General features: G+C 48.6%; 2 protein-coding genes across 6 annotated transcripts; one reads left to right on the top strand and one right to left on the bottom strand.

Moving 5' to 3' along the window:
• Positions 1–1,504: 1,504 nt before the first annotated feature.
• Positions 1,505–9,541, bottom strand: asb3 (ankyrin repeat and SOCS box containing 3). Its single transcript, XM_061755421.1, has 11 exons — positions 9,363–9,541; positions 9,078–9,297; positions 8,493–8,663; positions 8,319–8,431; positions 7,825–7,957; positions 6,338–6,515; positions 5,235–5,441; positions 4,334–4,444; positions 3,897–4,085; positions 2,425–2,552; positions 1,505–1,863 (listed from the first exon to the last, which is right to left on the bottom strand). The coding sequence occupies exons 1-11, from the start codon at positions 9,402–9,404 to the stop codon at positions 1,706–1,708; spliced, it is 1,650 nt and encodes a 549-aa protein (XP_061611405.1). The 5' UTR covers positions 9,405–9,541; the 3' UTR covers positions 1,505–1,705.
• c19h10orf88 (chromosome 19 C10orf88 homolog) lies at positions 9,529–16,840 on the top strand. Of its 5 annotated transcripts, none has more exons than XM_061755410.1 (8): positions 9,532–9,728; positions 10,168–10,306; positions 10,664–10,867; positions 11,745–11,805; positions 12,694–12,888; positions 13,053–13,237; positions 13,904–14,055; positions 15,376–15,516. In XM_061755410.1, the coding sequence occupies exons 1-7, from the start codon at positions 9,722–9,724 to the stop codon at positions 14,037–14,039; spliced, it is 927 nt and encodes a 308-aa protein (XP_061611394.1). In that variant the 5' UTR covers positions 9,532–9,721; the 3' UTR covers positions 14,040–14,055; positions 15,376–15,516. The 5 variants fall into 5 exon arrangements, with proteins under 5 accessions (XP_061611395.1, XP_061611391.1, XP_061611394.1 ...); XM_061755406.1 differs by having other exon boundaries at positions 9,534–9,728; positions 13,904–14,030; positions 15,376–16,840; XM_061755411.1 differs by lacking the exon at positions 10,664–10,867 and having other exon boundaries at positions 9,529–9,728; positions 13,904–14,030; positions 15,376–16,840.
• Positions 16,841–16,893: the final 53 nt, after the last annotated feature.

Here is a 16,893-nt window from a genome sequence, read left to right as displayed (position 1 = left end):
TGCCATCATCGCCGAACTCCTCTCCTCCAAGCTTCTCCAGCTCAGCGTCTCGCCTGCCATCTGCCAGTGGATTGACAGCTTCCTGGCGGGCAGGACACAGCCGGTAAGGCTGGGGGAGGCCACCTCATCCACACGCAGCATCAGCACCGGGACGCCCCAAGGCTGTGTCCTCTCTCTGCTGCTCTTCTCTCTCTACACCAACGACTGCGCCTCAACGCACCTGGCTGTCAAACCCCTGAAGTTTGCAGATGACACCACAGTCATCGGCCTCATCAAGGACGGTGACGAGTCTGCGTATCGACAGGAAGCGGTGCGGCCGACGCAACCTGGAGCTGAACACGCTCAAGACTGTAGAGATGATCGTGGACTTCAGGAGGCATCCTTCGCCACAGCTGCCCCTCACGCTGTCCAGCCGCCTTGTGTCAACCGTCGAGACCTTCAAGTTCCTGGGAATTACAGTCTCTCAGGACCCGAAGTGGGCGATCAACATCAACTCCGTCCTCAAAAAGGCCGAGCAGAGGATGTACTTCCTGCGGCTTCTGAGGAAGCACGGCCTGCCACGGGAGCTGTTGAGGCAGTTCTACACAGCGGTCATCGAATCGGTCCTGTGTTCTTCCATCACAGTCTGGTTTGGTGCTGCTACAAAGAAGGACAAACTCCCGACTGCAACTGCTGAAAGGATTGTCGGTACCCCACTACCCACCCTCGAGGACTTGCACGCTGCCAGAAATAAGACAAGAGCGTGGCAAATCCTCTCGGACCCTCCGCATCCCGGTCGCCGGCTCTTCCGGCTCCTTCCCTCAGGTAGGCGCTACCGATCGATGCAAACGAGAACTAGCGGACATTCCGACAGCTTCTTCCCTCTTGCCATCAACTTCTTAAACAGCTAACCTACAATTCCATTGCAACATGCTGCAAATGATTTTGTCTTGAGTTTGTTGTCACATTTCTGTGGGGCCAATTATGCATTAGTGGTGCACTCACTGCGGTAGTCTCGCCACGCTGCACTATTCGCATATCTGTTCTTGACCAATACTGGCCACTCGTGCCAGAGTCGCATCTGCTCCATTTGCACACTTATTGAAGAGTATCTGTAACATTTGCAGATAAAATGGACGACTTGATGTTCATGTATGTTGTTCAATTTTTCTTGTATGTTTAAAAAAAAAAAAAAAAAAAAAAAGTAATTTGCTCCTCCTGTATCTAGAATGTACATTTAAATGAAGAGTGTTAAAAATAGACTTGTTCTTCATGCATATTTGTACATTTTCAGAAAGAAAGTACATTAAAAAGGGATTTGGACTTGATGTTCGTCATGTACATTGCTTGTACATGTTAATAAAATGCTTTTCAAAAAACAATTATTTTTTAAAAAAGAGGCAAATTCTTTCTCATATACCGTGTGTAAATATAAAGGCTGTTTAAACCTCAGTGTGCCCCACTTATGGGCTTATCTAAATGTCATTCACACTTTGCATTATTGACAGTCGCTTGCTTGCACCAATCACATGAACAGTTTTTATTTATAAAGGTGCGAAATATAACATTTGTAACAAAACGTGAATGTGTTTTATATTAACGCTGTTTAAACCTCATCGCACATCTATGTGGTCAGAGTTTGTATAATCAAAGGAAAAAAATCCCATTGCTGCTCAACTCTCTCAATGTGGGCGTTGCAGAGAAATGCTGATGGAACACGCACTTTTCAAACATCTGGCATTTCAATGTCGTTGAACTGCAGGAAGTCACGGAGGCGCGGGGGAACGGGGAGCCTCTGGACCACGCCCTTCCTCATCACCACATCCGGTCCGATCACCGTCCGGACGCGCAGCCGGCAGAGGTGCGAAAGGTCGGGCACCGAGTCTACGTGGAGGAGACCAGATGGGAAATGTTGACGTCTGCTCGTTAGCCATTCTTCCATTTTTTGAATACCAGTCATTCTAAACCATTTCGCTGCGCGACTTTCCAATTTCACTATCGATGCCAGCAACATAGTGACCCGCAGAACAATTTAATTCTCTTCCTCTACAAGGCAGAAGATCCCGTATGCAGGTTATTTTGAGTTTAAAAGTAGTTTCTTGAAAGAAACCACCATGCCCAAGGAAGGCCAAGCTACCAGAGATTTTGTGCTTGCAATATTTATTTGTCTTCAAATGTTTTAAAGCTGTGTTTTAATTCATTTTAAAGCATGTGGGAGCAGTAAAACTAAACAATACAAATTTATACGGCCTCCCAAAAGCGTGTGTCGCGGGTATCGGGGGGGTCATTGGTAGCCAGCCAGTGTCAGAGCACATATAGACAAATTAAGTTCACACTCACACCTACAGACAATTTTGAGTCTTCAAAAAAAGCTAACACCCTCAGAAAGTGGAAAATCATCATCTGAACATTAAAACAAAACATGAGCAGATTAAGTGTCGCTACCAAATTGTGGGAGCGGTCGCCACGTCTCCTCTGCCCGTCTTTGGCACAGAATGGCTCTCAGATAGGGTGCCATCGTCGACCAGTTGTCGAACTGGAGGAGAAAGTTAACGAGCTCGCCGTCGGCCTGCCTCCAGTCTGGAAGTAGAAACAAGATGATGGACAACGTACGCAATCGTAGCTTCATTCCGCTATATTTTTACAAAACTTGTCACACTCGCTTCAAACTGACTCATGACCGACTAGACAGTAGAGTATGTTTGCGGTTGAGGCGATCGGAAGATTCCTGCTCAATTAAAACAGATAAGAGGATGGGGCACTGTCCACGTTTAGTCGACATTATGGGGCGTGACTTACAAATGGACAAATCAAAAGTATTGTGGAGATACACCGCTGATCATGGAGGAAAATTACAAGTTCAATTCCCTGTATTGTGAAAATATTTTTTGGGGTGAATTTGACAATGCACAGCAAAAAGTGTTGTGAACAACCCTGCCAAATTTCAATGGCCTAGTAACAACTAACTTGCAATTGCACTGGACAGTCACTGATGCCAACCTTGTACCTTGACCCCCCGCCCCCGCCCCCGCCCAAAACAGGAAAACTGATGAAAAACAGCTTAATACTATTGCTCCAAAATTCCCTACCCCAGAGTTCTTAGTCTTTGCATGTTTTCAGCAATTATCTTCAAATGTCTATAAAAAATAAATCAAATCAAATCTCTGAATTCACATTGCAGCAGTGATCCTCAACTGGCGACCCCATTTTGGGTGGGTCGCGGACAGCTAGTAAAAACTATTTCATTGGTCGTAAACGTATTGTTGTTTTTTGTCGGTTTTTGCTGCAGTGCCGCCTGAGGGATCGAAGGTCACGGGCATTCCATGTTGGTTTTGGGCCTTGTCGCGTACATGCAGCCATTTCTTCAGATTCTCGGAACCTTTTGATGATGATATGGACCGCAGATGAGGAAATCCCTAAATTCCTTGCAATTGTACGTTGAGGAACATTGTCCACTTTTCTAGCCAATCACGGCACGCACCTGTTCCCAATTGGCCGTTCACCTGTGGGACGTTCCAAGCAGGTGTTTGATGAGCATCCCTCAACTTTCTCCCTCTTTTTTGCCACCTGCCCGTCGCAGCTTTTTTGGAACGTGTTGCAGCCATCAAATTCCAAGTTCACGATGATTTGCTCAAAACAATCAAGTTGATCAGTTTGAACATGAAATATCTTCTCTTTGTCGTGTATTCAATTCAATATAGGTTGAACATGATTTCCAAATCATTGTATTCTGTTTTTATTTCTGTTTAACACAACGTCCCAACTTCTTTGGAATTGGGGTCGTAGAACATGTTTGAGGCCCGTTTACGAACTGCGCATTTGTGCAACCCAAACAAACTGGAACGTGACGAGTTAAAGATAACGACCGGCCATTTTCTACGAGCGGCAGGAAACCGAACGTGCGACGAGGGAGCGGCACGCACACGCTGCAGTCCAGCAGCGACTCGGGTTCAAGTCCCGCCTTGAGGAGAAGCGGAAGCCAGCTGGCGGCGAACTTCAGGTGGTCCAGCGCCACCGACAACATGTCGTCGAACTCCTCCATCTTCAACGCCGTCTTGCTCCGGCGGCCCGCCTCGTCGCCCGAGAGCCGCGGGGGGTACAGCCACCTGCGAGTGCGGCAGAACGCTTCCGTTACACAGACGCGTCGGACGCCAAAGAGGAGTTCGCTTCACTTCCAGTGAAACGGGAAGATCCCCTCTTGCTATCACACACAGTAAACAGTAACAAAACAAAACAGTAGAGTGCAACCCACAGCTGTAAACAGCGACGGTCGACGAGCCAATCGTAATAGACAAAAGAAAGACGAGAAAATACTCTGCGTTTGAGGAAGGGGTGTGACTTTGAACGTGTTCACCTGTGGTCCAGGAGCAGCTTCAGCATGTCTGCGTCGTCCCGGGCGAACACGGGTTCCCACTCCATTTCGAGCACAGCGGCTCCCGCCGTCAGCAGCATCCCCGCCGCCTCGCTGCCAGGAAGCACACGCCGCGCGTCAGTCACACCTCCGCCGAGGCAAGAGTTCCAAGAGTCGAGCTTTGTCAGCACACTTCAAAAGAAGCCCGCGCTCCTCCGCTAAACCTGTGGCGAGGGCCGGGCTGTTTCTGTGCTCCGGACAAACCGGTGAAAGTGCTAATTTGCCACCATCTTGGGACTCAGGAACTATGTTGACGTGAATTCATTTGGCCAAAAGTAGTGCTTTGCCGCCACATTGCAGCATCTTGGTACCGAGGAACTATGTTGAGTTGGCGAGTTTCATATTGAAATGAGGGCCTCAACCCCCCCAAAGGTTTCTGGTGGGCTATTTATGCGGAACGGCACGCGAGCAAAGCCGGAAAACGGGATAGCCGATTTCCTGCGTATGCTACGCTAACAAGCAGGACGACATTTAACGACGTAATTGTTTGAAGCCGAACTGGACAATTCATTGAATTAACATTAGGAACTAAAAAGGTGCGTCGATTCATCAAACACTATCAATTACCAAATTAATTGATAATCAATGACTTCAGCCTCTCAACAGTAAATATGAATACATTTATTATAATAATAGAGCAGACGGATGATCTTTGTGTTTCACCAAAACAAGACATTCGCAAACATTTAACTTTGGAAAACAATTGCCGTATGAACATTTTGTTCTCTTTTCTGATATGAATCACAATCCATGTATATTTGTGCATTTTCTGCACTGTCAATTTAAAAAATGTTTTTTTTTGTTTTAAATCCGATTCCTTGATTCCTGGCGCAGGTCTACCTACCTGTACCCGCGTTCCAAGGCGAGGGAGAGCGGCGAGTGCTGGCAGACCAAAGCGGTGCAGTCCTGGCCGTCGGGACTGAAGCCTTCGTCCAAAAGCAGCTCCACGCTCGCCACTTGGCAGCCGTGCACGGCCAGGTAGAGCGGGCTCACCGCGTCCTCGCCGCGGTCGCACGCGCGATCCGTGACGGCGACCAGCCTCCGGAGGACGCTGCGGACAAAGGCGACGAGTGCAAATGACGCAACGTCGTAAACCCTCAATATATATCGCGCTTCAATTATTGCGGATTCAGTGCACCGTGGATTTTTGGTAATGGGTCAGCGTAGTGCAGTTACTCACCCGCACATCTCTAGCACAGTCAGCTTTAGCGGCTATTTGATTTTAATGTGGCAGTAACGACTCGCAGAAGGTCAAATTGGCTTTTATTTTCTTTGCAGAAAAATGAACCGTACCGAGTAATCTCAACTCAAACAATTTGGTGGCTGTGAGGATACAAAGAACATAACCGGATTGCCACTGTTTGAACACACCAGCCGCAGTCAGACTTTTATGAAATAAATTCACAAATGACAATCACAGCCCGTGCTAGAGCTAATACAAGCACTCGTATGGACACCCGGCAGGAAAGAAATGCAAATAAGGCGCAAGATTTAGCTTGGTTTTCTCCAACCAGTAGTACAATGCCGAGACGTCACCTAACGCAAATCGCCCGTCTTTGGCACGTACGCAAGGGTTGACGTTCGTGTCGCTCAGGTAGAGCACACCTGCCTTTTGAATAGCTTACAAGTGCTTGTGTAGAGTGTGTGGCAAATAAAATACCTCCACCTCTCGAAAGTATCCCAGATTGACATTGAATTGCATACATGAAACTTTTCAATGTACCGGTATTGAAATAATACAATAAATAATTGCTTCTAGCTTTTTCTGTTCTTTAGTACTCAGCAGTAGAACCTGGCTTGGTCTTCACTGTTGCTGTGGCAGATGTTCACCATCCACGCGTTTGTTTTATTGGTGAGCCGATCCCCGTACGCGTGTACTTTTGAAAACGATACCACGTCATTTAGAGCTCATTATTTTGCAGACCGCAAGTTACAGTGGGCGGCTACCCGAGATGGCCGAACTGTGCGGCGGCGTGGATGGGAAGCTGTGGCCAGTCGCCGCTGCACGCCAGGTTGGCGTCGGCGCCGTGCTCCAACAGGAAGTCCACGCAAGCCAGGTGACCCTCCTGGGACGCCAGGAGGAGCGGCGAGGCCAGGTCGGAGGCCTGCGTGTTCACGTTGGCGCCTGCACGGCAACAAATGCAGAAACAAACATCTTACAAACGCTCAGATTTTGATGGCCTCCAACAAGCAAACGAGGGGCTCATGATTGTGTTTACAAATAACATATCCTTCTACATACATGACTGTTATATAACTAATGTGTGTAATGCGCTGAGGAATTTCCCATTTACAGTGGAACCTTGGTTTTTCATATGCCCTACTTTTTGCACATTTGACTTTGATGACTTTTTTCATCTGAATATTTCCCCACTTTTGATACATCCCCTCAGTTTTCATGCAGAAGCAAAAAAAAACCCTTTCAATTCCTTGAATCAATGCGCGTTCATTTTGTAAATTGGGTTTAAAAAAAAAAAAGACAGCAAGGCGCGTTCGTTCCACAATGCAAGCTTTTCTCAACAACGAGCCACCCGGTCTGCTCGGAAACATCTGTCAAATGTTAAGCCTTGAAAATAAAAGCACGTAGTATATTAACACAGTTTCAGCACACCACGGTGACTTATTTTTTTAGCAGTCTCACTCAATAAATGGGCACAGAATAGTTTGAGCGCAACTGCTAAATAAGTCAGCATGGGGCCCAAAAAAGTGCGGTCAAACTGCCGCGCTTTTATTAGGCCGAAATACCGACATGATGCGTTCTGCCGTTGCCGCCCCAACTTGCCGAGCAAAGCGGGAAGCTTGTTATTGTCTTGAGTTGCATTGTGGAATAGGCCTTGCCGTCCGTTGAACCCTTTTTACACGATACGACGGAAAGTTCCGTGTCGGCCATTTGATAACGAAGGCGTGAAACACGGTATAATTCAACAAACTCAGAAAATGGATCCCCTCTCTCCCCTCCTCGATATTACGCCATCAAGAGTCTTCAATAAGGTAAAGTGATGTTAAATGTTACTTCATCCACTTCATTATTCATTGATATTTCACTGTTTTTCAGCATGTAAAACTATAGGTATTCTCGAAAAATGGTCCTTTTTTTTGTTAATATTCTTGGGTGTCTGGAACAGATTAATTGGCTGTACATTGTTTCCTATGGGAAATATTGCTTTGGATTTCATACGATTCAGTTTTAGACGTCAGACTTTTTGGAAGGGATTCATCATGAAAACAAAGGTTATCCTGCTGCACTTGCTTTAATGTTGTCGGATTTGAGAGTTGCACTGAGTGGCACGTGGAGAGGTCATGTGATCAGGAGTTCAAGTTTGGACACCCCTGGGATAGAGAACCTGCGCTCACTACACATTCCAAAGGCTCTACAAAGCGCCCCGCTGACTTTTAAGTGGCGAGGGAGCGATTCCCAGCGTCTAACATCTTACCGGCGTCCACCAGGACCTCCAGACATTCCCGCCGTCCGTACTGCGCCGCCAGGAAGAGCGGCGTGATCTTGTAGTCGTCGCGCGGCTCCAGGTCGGCCGTCCTCACCAGGATGCGCACGATGTCCACGTGATCCTGCAAGTTTGGAATTCAGGGAGAAGGAAAAATGGCAACTTTTTTTTCCCTTTTCATTTTTTGATCTGATCTGCGAATGAGGTGGCCCATGTGTCCGATTTAAAAAATCTAATGTGGCCCTTGAGCACAAAAGGTTGCCTCGCCCTGGTTAAAGGAAATCATTTCATTCTAATTAGACACAGACCAATATGGGCCGATGCCAATTATTAGTCAAAAACCGATATTTGAAGCTGACATTTATTTGCGGTAAAAGGGATGCCGTCAAAACTTTGAAGAATACAAACTCCGACACTTCATTTAAAAGTCTTCTTTTTATCATCTGCCAGTCTATCCCTAATGTGTGTGCGCGTTAGGCAATCACCTGATAGACAGCTTGATGAAGGCAGGTCCAGCAGGAAGCCGTGTGCGACCTGTTGACCTCGGCGCCCTTGGCCAGCAGGAGCTGCACCACGTCCTTGTGGCCGTCGCTAACCGCTGCCGGGGCGCCGTGGTTACTTAGCGGCTCAAACGCAACAACACACGCCGTGGGTTTTACCTGCGTAGAGCGGACTGGAGCGGTCGTTGGTGAGCTGGTCGATGTTGGCGCTGGCTCGGAGGAGGAGGCGGACGGCGTTCAGGTGGCCGCGTCCGGCCGCCAGGTAGCAGGCCGACTCGCCCTCGTGGGTGCTCGAGTTGACGTACGCCTGGAAGGTCGCCGACGAGCCGGCTGCAGACGGGGAATACGACCGGCGCGCGTTTGTTTGTCATTCAGCCCGACTTTGCACTTTTTGCTTCAGTGTCGCGTGTGTACAGCTATGCCCTCCTATGTTGCGCCGCGCGTTTGTGTAGAGGTCGTCTGGTCTCTCCGTTAGCACTCCTCGGTACAGCGCCTTGCCCAGTCTGCCTCTCGCGTGGACCAGCTTTTGTCTCTGAAGTGCATCGGTATGTTGTGCTCGAACAAAGTCCTTCTGAGCGTCCCCGGTTGTTCTCCTCAGGATGAGGCAGATTCCAGACTTGTGTGCGTTTTGAACGAATGCTTCTTCACATTATTTGGCGCGGAACACTACATGTGTACGTGACTCTTAGAACCTGCCACCTGTCGTCTCTCTGTAACACAAGAGAAGGTTGCGGTCGTGCTTACCCGACATGGCGGCCGCAGACAGGATCTCCTTGAGGCAGCCCACCCTGCCGGCGGCGGCCGCCTCGTGGAGGGCCCTCCAGCCCCGGTTGTCCGCGCGGTGGATCCTGCGGCCCTGGCGGATGAGCCGCCTCAGTTGCCTCCTGTAGCCGCCGCGAGCCGCGGCGGCCACGACGGACACGGAGTCCTCGTAGCACCCGCTGAAGTCCATCCCGAGCCGGCGCTGGCGCAGCAAACGCGTCGCATTAGAACAGCGCAAAGCCAAATCAAGTCGAACGGCGCATTTACCGGAGCGGAAGAAGGCTGCTGGGGTGAACGCAATGCAGCCATCGGTCAACTTTCGCTTTCTATTCTTTGCGGTGACGCAGCGGCGCTTCTTCAACGGTGAAAAAAACACACAAAAACAACGAGCAGGCCCCTCTCGAGTCGCTGTTTTATGGCGTCATCGCGACACCCCGGAAGTGGATGGAGACGTGTTTTTCTTTTGTTTTCTTGAAATCAGCATGAGGAGAATTCACTTGGAAAACCCGCAGATTTCTTTCTTGTAACAGTTAAACAATTGCGGTGGAGTCAAAATTCGCCAGAAGACATGCGAAGATGAAGAGGGGAAATCGGCGTCATTAAATGAACAGTTTGACGCGGGAGACATGTCACGTATGATTATACTGCTTCATCTTTGCAAACCTCATCACTAACACAACAAACTCAGTCATCTGGATTTCAATGTTCTCGGCGTAGCGTTATCTAGACGATGTGCTTTAGTGCAATCCATTGTTGGACTGACCATCATTGATTGATGACCAGTAAATGTTATATTGTACATTACTTCTCATCGGGAGGACTCACCGAATGCTCTACGTGGTTAGTTAAAATGCAGAGTCGCCGACATTAGACAGCTGCTAGAAAAATAAAAACAAAACAAAACTATGAACATTCAGTTGACAAATCAAGTCTTGCGTCCGTACGCCCTCACACTGACGAGCGACGACTCAATCGTTTTGTCTATTGTGTTGAAATACTCATTGATGAGTGTGCTATTCTTTTTGAAAGGGAAACGACAAGTGATGCTTTTGTCCATCTCCCCCCACCCAAGTGGCGTCTGTCGCCGTGAAGATCGGAGCGGCGTGGCAGTGCCGGCCCGAAGGCCGCCGCCTGGCAGACGTGGTGCAGGCGTTCGACGATGGCGACGATGGCGACGGCGATGAGGAACACAAGCTGAGGCAGAGACTCGGGTAAGACGCCGCCTGCTGCTGAGCCGCTTAGGAAAAGAGAACAGCGGTCAGAACCAACCGAAGCGAGATGCCACTTCAGGGGAAAAAAACAAAAAAAGCGCACTCTACAATACTGTGGTCTTTAGAAACATACAGTCACGACATCATTTTCAATGTGTGTTGTGCCGCTCCTGGTGTGTACACTTTGGCCACCTGAGGGCAGTATAAGACAGACGTCCAGATACGGTAACCTCGACACGCTTAATATTAGTGGTTCTACGCGGAGGATAAAGAATTTATGCCCGCGAGAACGGTTATATTGTCTGTGTTCGTGCGTCGCTCGGCCGTAACCCGGCGCTCGCCGCCCTCGACTCTCAGGGACGGCGGCGTCCTGTTGGAGCGGGCGGACGGCGGCGGCGCCGCCGCGGAGCCGTGCGTCCTGACGCTGAGCTGCGGTCCCGCCGCCATCAGCCGCCTGACGCTCGTCAGCGAGGCTCGCACCATGGAGGTGTACCTGCCCACGGGCGAATACTGCGCCACGGTCCGGGGGGACGAGCAGGACCACGTCCGCCATGGCGACAGGTCAGTTATTATCCAGCGCTCCTTTTTCGACAGTGCCGAGAACCGGCAGCGATGCCGCTTTGGGATTTCCTAGGAACGCCGTACTACCAGAGGCTTACAGAAATCAAGTGTGGCATATTGCTTTCCTACTTTGGTCATCGATCGATTGATCGATAATCATTAACGTCATCAGTGTCGTCTTCGCAGAGATGAGTAACATTGATTGTTGGTCAGGGCCTTTCGAGCGCACGCTTTTTCTGAGCCATACGAGTACGAGCTCTCACTCTTGAGTTCTCACCGATACCACTAATAGTTGTCATTCATAACATTTCAATGTACACAATGACAGATCATTTGGAACAAAGGCCTTGCTTTTATTTCAGGGGGAAAAAAGCAACAGAGTTACTCTGCAATAGAGAGTTCATATAAAAAGGATTATGAAATGAATCGGCGACTATTTTGATCATTGTTTAATCATTTTTAGCCATTGTTAACCTTAAAAAAAGTGTCCAAATTTTCACATTTCAGCCTGTCAACGGTAAATCTTCTCCCATTTCTGTCGTCCTCCGTGAAAGCAGACTGACTAGTGCAGCGCCACCTGCTGGTGAGGAGGACGTGCTTTTGCCTTAAATAGCGAGCGAGTGAGTCCTCAGTGGACGAAGGCCCGATACGGATTATTGCCCTTCCCAATTATTCATAAGTCACTTTTTTTTGGTATCAAAGCGGTCAGTCTTCACATTAATCAGAACTCAAGAAGGAGGTCTCACTTTTCAAACATTTGCTGACTCCCGCTCAGAATTGTCCATAGGTGTGAAGGGTTGCCTGTATGTGCCATGAATGTTCACTGTATCATGAAAGCATTCCAAAGTCCTCTTCATTTGGTTCCTTTTGTGGGCAGAGGACCTTTCTACAGGAAGCAGCTGAGCCTGGACGGCGCGCCGTCGTCATGTGACGTGAAGGTGAAGCCCGCTCGCTATGTTTGCATCGGGGGGGGGGGGCTCACGGCACAGCACCAAGTCGGCTCAGATTTTGCCTCGCAACACAAAGCAAACCAAAAAACCACCAAGCAATCGTTTGGTTTTGAAAGGAATGATTCAACATTTACAGTGTAACACATTTTGTGATAAAGGTGTGCTGATGTCGCATACGCCACAGGTTCCCCAACGGTTTACACCCACGGCTCTCCAAGTACCACCATCATGACAAAATCAGCGCAAGATTGAACAAAGGCGGGACGGAGGTTGCATTCCGAAAATTGGAATATCCATCCATCCATTGTCAATGCCGCTTGTGCATTGACGGTCACGGGAAAGTTGTCATTTTACACACACACGCAAGAATAAACGTCAACTTGTTTGTCATTATACATTGAGGGGGAAAATGATATTGTCTGAGACCGAAAAAGGAATACTACAAGAAATTACGAAGAGAGTACAACCGTAAATTCAACAAAAATAAAGTCAGATTACATGAAAACCATTTACTAAAGTTAACAGGAAAAATGTAATTTGACAGCAAAACAATGATTCAATGCAAATGTGTCGCTCACAAAGGCCAATCAAAATTGTGCCTAAATAAAAGTTTGAACTTATTCAAGATGAAATGCAAATGTATTGAAGTTAGCAGTTCAATGCAACTGAAGTGTACTTGGGCGCGTGCCACACGCAGATGGATGATGGAGATCATCATCGTGGTGATATTTCATATTTTCTGCAATATGTCCATTGGGGGGGAAAAAGACATTTGAGCCGTGGATTTGATCACGCACGTGACTTTTCTTCCTGTTTCCGCCATGATCATCGTTCGGCGGATTGGTTGTTAACGGGTCAAAACCTCGCGGCCCTCAGCTGCTGTCTCTGTCGGGTCGAAGCAGCGTGTTGCTGTGCGGCGCGGTCGTGGGGCTCCGCCCGCCGCGGCCCGGCCCGGCCCGAGACGGCGGCGCCGTCGACCTTCAGCGGGTCCGGAGTCTGGTGGACGAGATGGGCGCCGGCCTGTCGCCCGGCGCTCAGAACCTCATGGACGAGGTGCGCCTCCAGCAGAAGGTAAGACCGACCGGCCGCTAGTTTCGCTGCAATTTATACATTTGAATCGCAAACGATTGATTTTTTGGGGATGATGAAAAGTCAACAATTGTATTTGCCGCATTCATTTAGTCCACAGCTGTTTCAAACAAATTGGAACGATGCCTTTTTATCGACGTCGTCAGGCTGCAGCGGACTCGGCCCCCGACGCGCCCGCGCCGGACGGGCGCCGGCTGGCAGAGATGATGCGCCACGTCCTGAAGGGCGGCGGGGGGCGCCCGGGCGCCGCCCCCCCCGAGATGCTGCGCGAGGTGTGCGGTCAGGTGACGCGGCTCCGACTGGACCGGGAACAGGACCGGGACCGCACGCAGTAAGTTGGACAATCGATAACAATTTTCATCATCGTTTCGAGACTTCGCTGAACTTCAAATTGTCCAAATACTCAACCTCTCAAATGTTCAATAGTCTCCTTTTTTCAAAATAAGACATTTGCAAACATCTGCTTTTACTTTTAAAACAACCGTCAACATTTTTGGCAATTTTCTGACGGATGTTCCGGACCGAAGCGTCCAATCGTCAAATCAGAATCAATTTATGTCAAACAGGAAGTGGATCACAATCACTTTTTGTCTGCGCATTTTCTGTGCTGTCCATTGGAAATCATGTCCCGTTTTCATCAATTAATCTAAAAACCAATCGACAAATGAATCAATTATTAAAATAATCGTTAGATGCGGTCCTAAAATTGACTGGCGACCATTCCAGGGCGCACGCCCCCTTACTCAACGTCAGGGAGGACGCCAGCCGGGGGGCGCCCCCGAACAAAAGGTTGCCACGGCGACAGTAGCGGGCGGCAAGCGGACAGAAGCGGCGTTGTGCTCGCTGCGCCACAAAAGCCGTCTTTGATAGACGCGAGCGGACGCCGCCCTGCTCCAAAAGTCGGATGCCAGCGGGAGTCTTGGCGCTCGTTTGCCGATTTGTTTGTTTGTTTGTCATTTCTGCGGTGACCTCGTTTGTGTCGCCTGCTGGCGACCAGTCTTTGTTTGTCTCGAAGTAGCCGACGATTGACCGGCGACCAGTTTGCTGTTGGTCTCGGCCACAGCGCTAAAAGTAGTGCTTTGCCGCCATCCTGTGGCATCTCGCTGCCAAAGATCTACATTGAAGTGAGTTGAGGGGCTTAATTCAGACGTAAGTATTGCTTTGGCGCCATCTTATGGCTGCTTTATTTCATTTTGTGTGCGCGCTTTTATGTAGTCTGTCAGTGGGCGAACGCGTGCGTTTGTCTTTCCTGCGGTGAGCTGATGTGTCGCACATCTGTTTGGACTTTTGTGTGCGTTTGGAGGAACGTCAACTCCGACATCTGCTTCGGCTTCACTTTCACGTCAACGCCTTCTTCTCCTTCTTCTTCTTCTTGCTCTCGGTCGGGCGCTTTGTTGCCGTTTTGTTGCGGTACGTGTTCAAGTGTCACGCGTGTGGAATCCGATCTGTCGCGGGCTCTTCAAAAAGGTTTTGCGGCGGTCACCGAGCGACAAAGTGTTTTTGAACGTGGAGGCTGTCGGTCAGCTCGGCTTCCCGCCCGCTGAGGTTTTATTTTTAGTTGGGCGCTCAAACGCGGCCAAACAAACCAGAGAACGTCCGAGAATATTCTCCCGAGTCGGCGAGTGGCCCGACCGAGCACTTCTTCGAACGTCAGCGGCATCCCGCGAGTGTTCGCTTAGCACCGCGAAGATCTCGTTCTCCCACGCTGGAAACGAAACCTCAACGGTGGTCAAGATAAAAAGCACAAAGAGACCATTCAAAACAACAAAGACTCAATCAAAAGAAACGTCGACCGCTTTGAGCTGAAACGAATCTTTTGTGAGCGGTTAAACGAGTTTTCTGGATGTTGGGTGGCAATTGAACGCGGTCCTTAGCGGGCCCGAGCCCGATTTTCGGGGACCGATGCCGATTGCGATTGTTAGCGGAATTCATTCAGATAACCGATCAATCGGCCGATTCATTTAAAAAAAAGGTGAAATTGATCAAATAGCTTCTCTTGTAAGAGACCACTCTTAACGCTGACCACACCGGTGTCAAACTCGAGGCCCGGGGGCCAGATCTGGCCCGCCAAACCATTTTATGTGGACTGCGAAAGCCAATGATGTGCATCAACTTCCATGATTCTTGGGAAAATCTATACTAAAATTTCAAATTGTCTTGGGTAATAATTACGTTGATATTTGAAGCTTTTTTTTTGTTACCAAAACCCTTTTTACCTTAACGTCAACAATAGTTGAAAAAACTACTATCCTTGTCTTCTGATTTCAAAATTAGTGAACAAATCAAAGTTTTTTTGTTTTCATTGAATTAATTCATTTGTTTTTTGAAACCGATTCTGCCTTTTTTTGGGTTGCTTGAATGTCATTATCTTAGTCTTACGTTGTAATGTGTTAATGTGCAAAATATTACAATTTGAAACGGGCTAATATCGGTCGGGCTTTGTTCCTTACGGCCGTTTGTTGTTTGCAGGGCTGCGGACGCGTGGATGGAGCGCCGCCTGGAGGAGATGGAGCGCCGTCTGAAGGAGCACGTGGACCGCCGCCTGGACGCTCTGGAGCTCAAGCTGGAGAAAGCGCTGCTCGCCGCCCTCCAGCGGGGGGCGTCCACGGACCCGGCGCCCGTTGACCCGGCGGGAGGGCGCCCGGCGGCGCCCTGACCGAACAAAGACACGGAGCCAAAAGTCTGCACTAACTAACTAACTGATGTAACCCGTTCGTGGAGTACGACGCTACCTTGACTTAACAGCGCCACAACTTACGAGTTTTTCGAGTTACGAGCCATCGCTGGGTCAATTTTTGGGGGTTTGTTCAAAATATGGATTTACGAGCGAGCTTCAGATACACTCGAGTGAAGCGGGGGGGGGGAACGACGCGCTTTGTTGAACGGGACCGCAAATCCCAAATGAACACGCGCGCAAGGAGCATGACGCAAGACGCAAGACGCTGGCCCTGAACTAAGCCGGCGGTAAATTGCGTCTACGTCAACCGACGAGCAAAAAAAAAAAAAAAGATACATTTGCTCAAGGTAACAATGGAAAAAAGAAATATACACCTTGTACGTGTTTTTCAGATGAGATGAAGAATTTTTCAACGCTGTAAAATATTTGACTTCTTCCGATCTGTTGCGTCGTCATCCGTAATTGTCCACCTCGTTTTTCCGCCGGTGCCCCAGAACTCCAAACTGAAATTTCACTTGAAATGATCCAAATCCTCGCAATGTCAGCATCTCAACAGAATGATTGATTAACGTTTTGGTTTTCGAAATAAGACATTTCTCGGAAAACAATGAGAAACATTTTTGCCCATTTTCTGACAAATTGTTACGATCTAAACCAGAAAAGGAATCATAATCAATTCGTGTTTGTGCATTTTCTGCACTTTCAATGAAAAGTAATGTCCCGTTTTTAATCTTATCCCAAAAAGAATAGTCAAAGTGCAGATAGCTGAAAAATGGTCTCAAGAACCGGTCGGCAGCGCACCGGCGTCGCACTTGAGCGTTACAGGAAATGAACCAGAGTGACGTGAGCTGACGTATTGTCGACTTCTTAATAAATAAACATGACATCGTACGGACGTTTCGCTTGTCGCGGTTTCGCCGACCCAGACGACGAGCCCACTGGGCACGATAGCGTTATAAAGACTCGTTAAAAATACAAAAAAAGAAATGCGCGTCTCACACGCAATCGAAAGTAGGCGTTTGAAAAGCTCTTTGATTTGTTTCACGGTTCGTGGTTGTCGATTCGATTCAAGGACGATCTGAAATGATTCAGTAACTTTTGAGGCAAAGATTCCAGCGGCGTTCGCCAACCTGTCGTGAGGAAAACCCGCTGGAAAGATTTCGCCAACTGATGCTTGCGTTTTGGTTCCGGCGGATTCTACAGCAACTTTGAGGCTTCGAGTGTGACAAGTGTGATTAAAAGTGCTAAAAGACACTATTTCCTCGTGTCGATACCATTGATTAATTACTTTTTGGAAAAGGATTTCAATC

This window comes from Phyllopteryx taeniolatus, chromosome 19 (assembly GCF_024500385.1).
Source record: "Phyllopteryx taeniolatus isolate TA_2022b chromosome 19, UOR_Ptae_1.2, whole genome shotgun sequence".
Classification (NCBI taxonomy): Eukaryota; Metazoa; Chordata; class Actinopteri; order Syngnathiformes; family Syngnathidae; genus Phyllopteryx; species Phyllopteryx taeniolatus.
This window is presented reverse-complemented; position numbering and strand designations above follow the sequence as displayed.

Bases quoted from the DNA above. Each gene is read 5' to 3' on its own strand.
- asb3 (XM_061755421.1), bottom strand. From the start codon at position 9,404: ATGGCTGCATTGCGTTCACCCCAGCAGCCTTCTTCCGCTCCG. The intron at 8,664-9,077 runs GTAAGCACGACC...CCCCGTCTGCAG, and splicing joins GTCTGCGGCCGCCATGTCGG to CCGGCTCGTCGGCGACCTTC. The intron at 2,553-3,896 runs GCCGCTCCCTCG...TCCAGACTGGAG, and splicing joins CTGGACTGCAGCGTGTGCGT to GCAGGCCGACGGCGAGCTCG.
- c19h10orf88 (XM_061755406.1), top strand. The intron at 13,238-13,903 runs GTAAGTTGGACA...GCTGGCGACCAG, and splicing joins CAGGACCGGGACCGCACGCA to TCTTTGTTTGTCTCGAAGTA. The intron at 14,031-15,375 runs GTGAGTTGAGGG...TGTTGTTTGCAG, and splicing joins TGCCAAAGATCTACATTGAA to GGCTGCGGACGCGTGGATGG.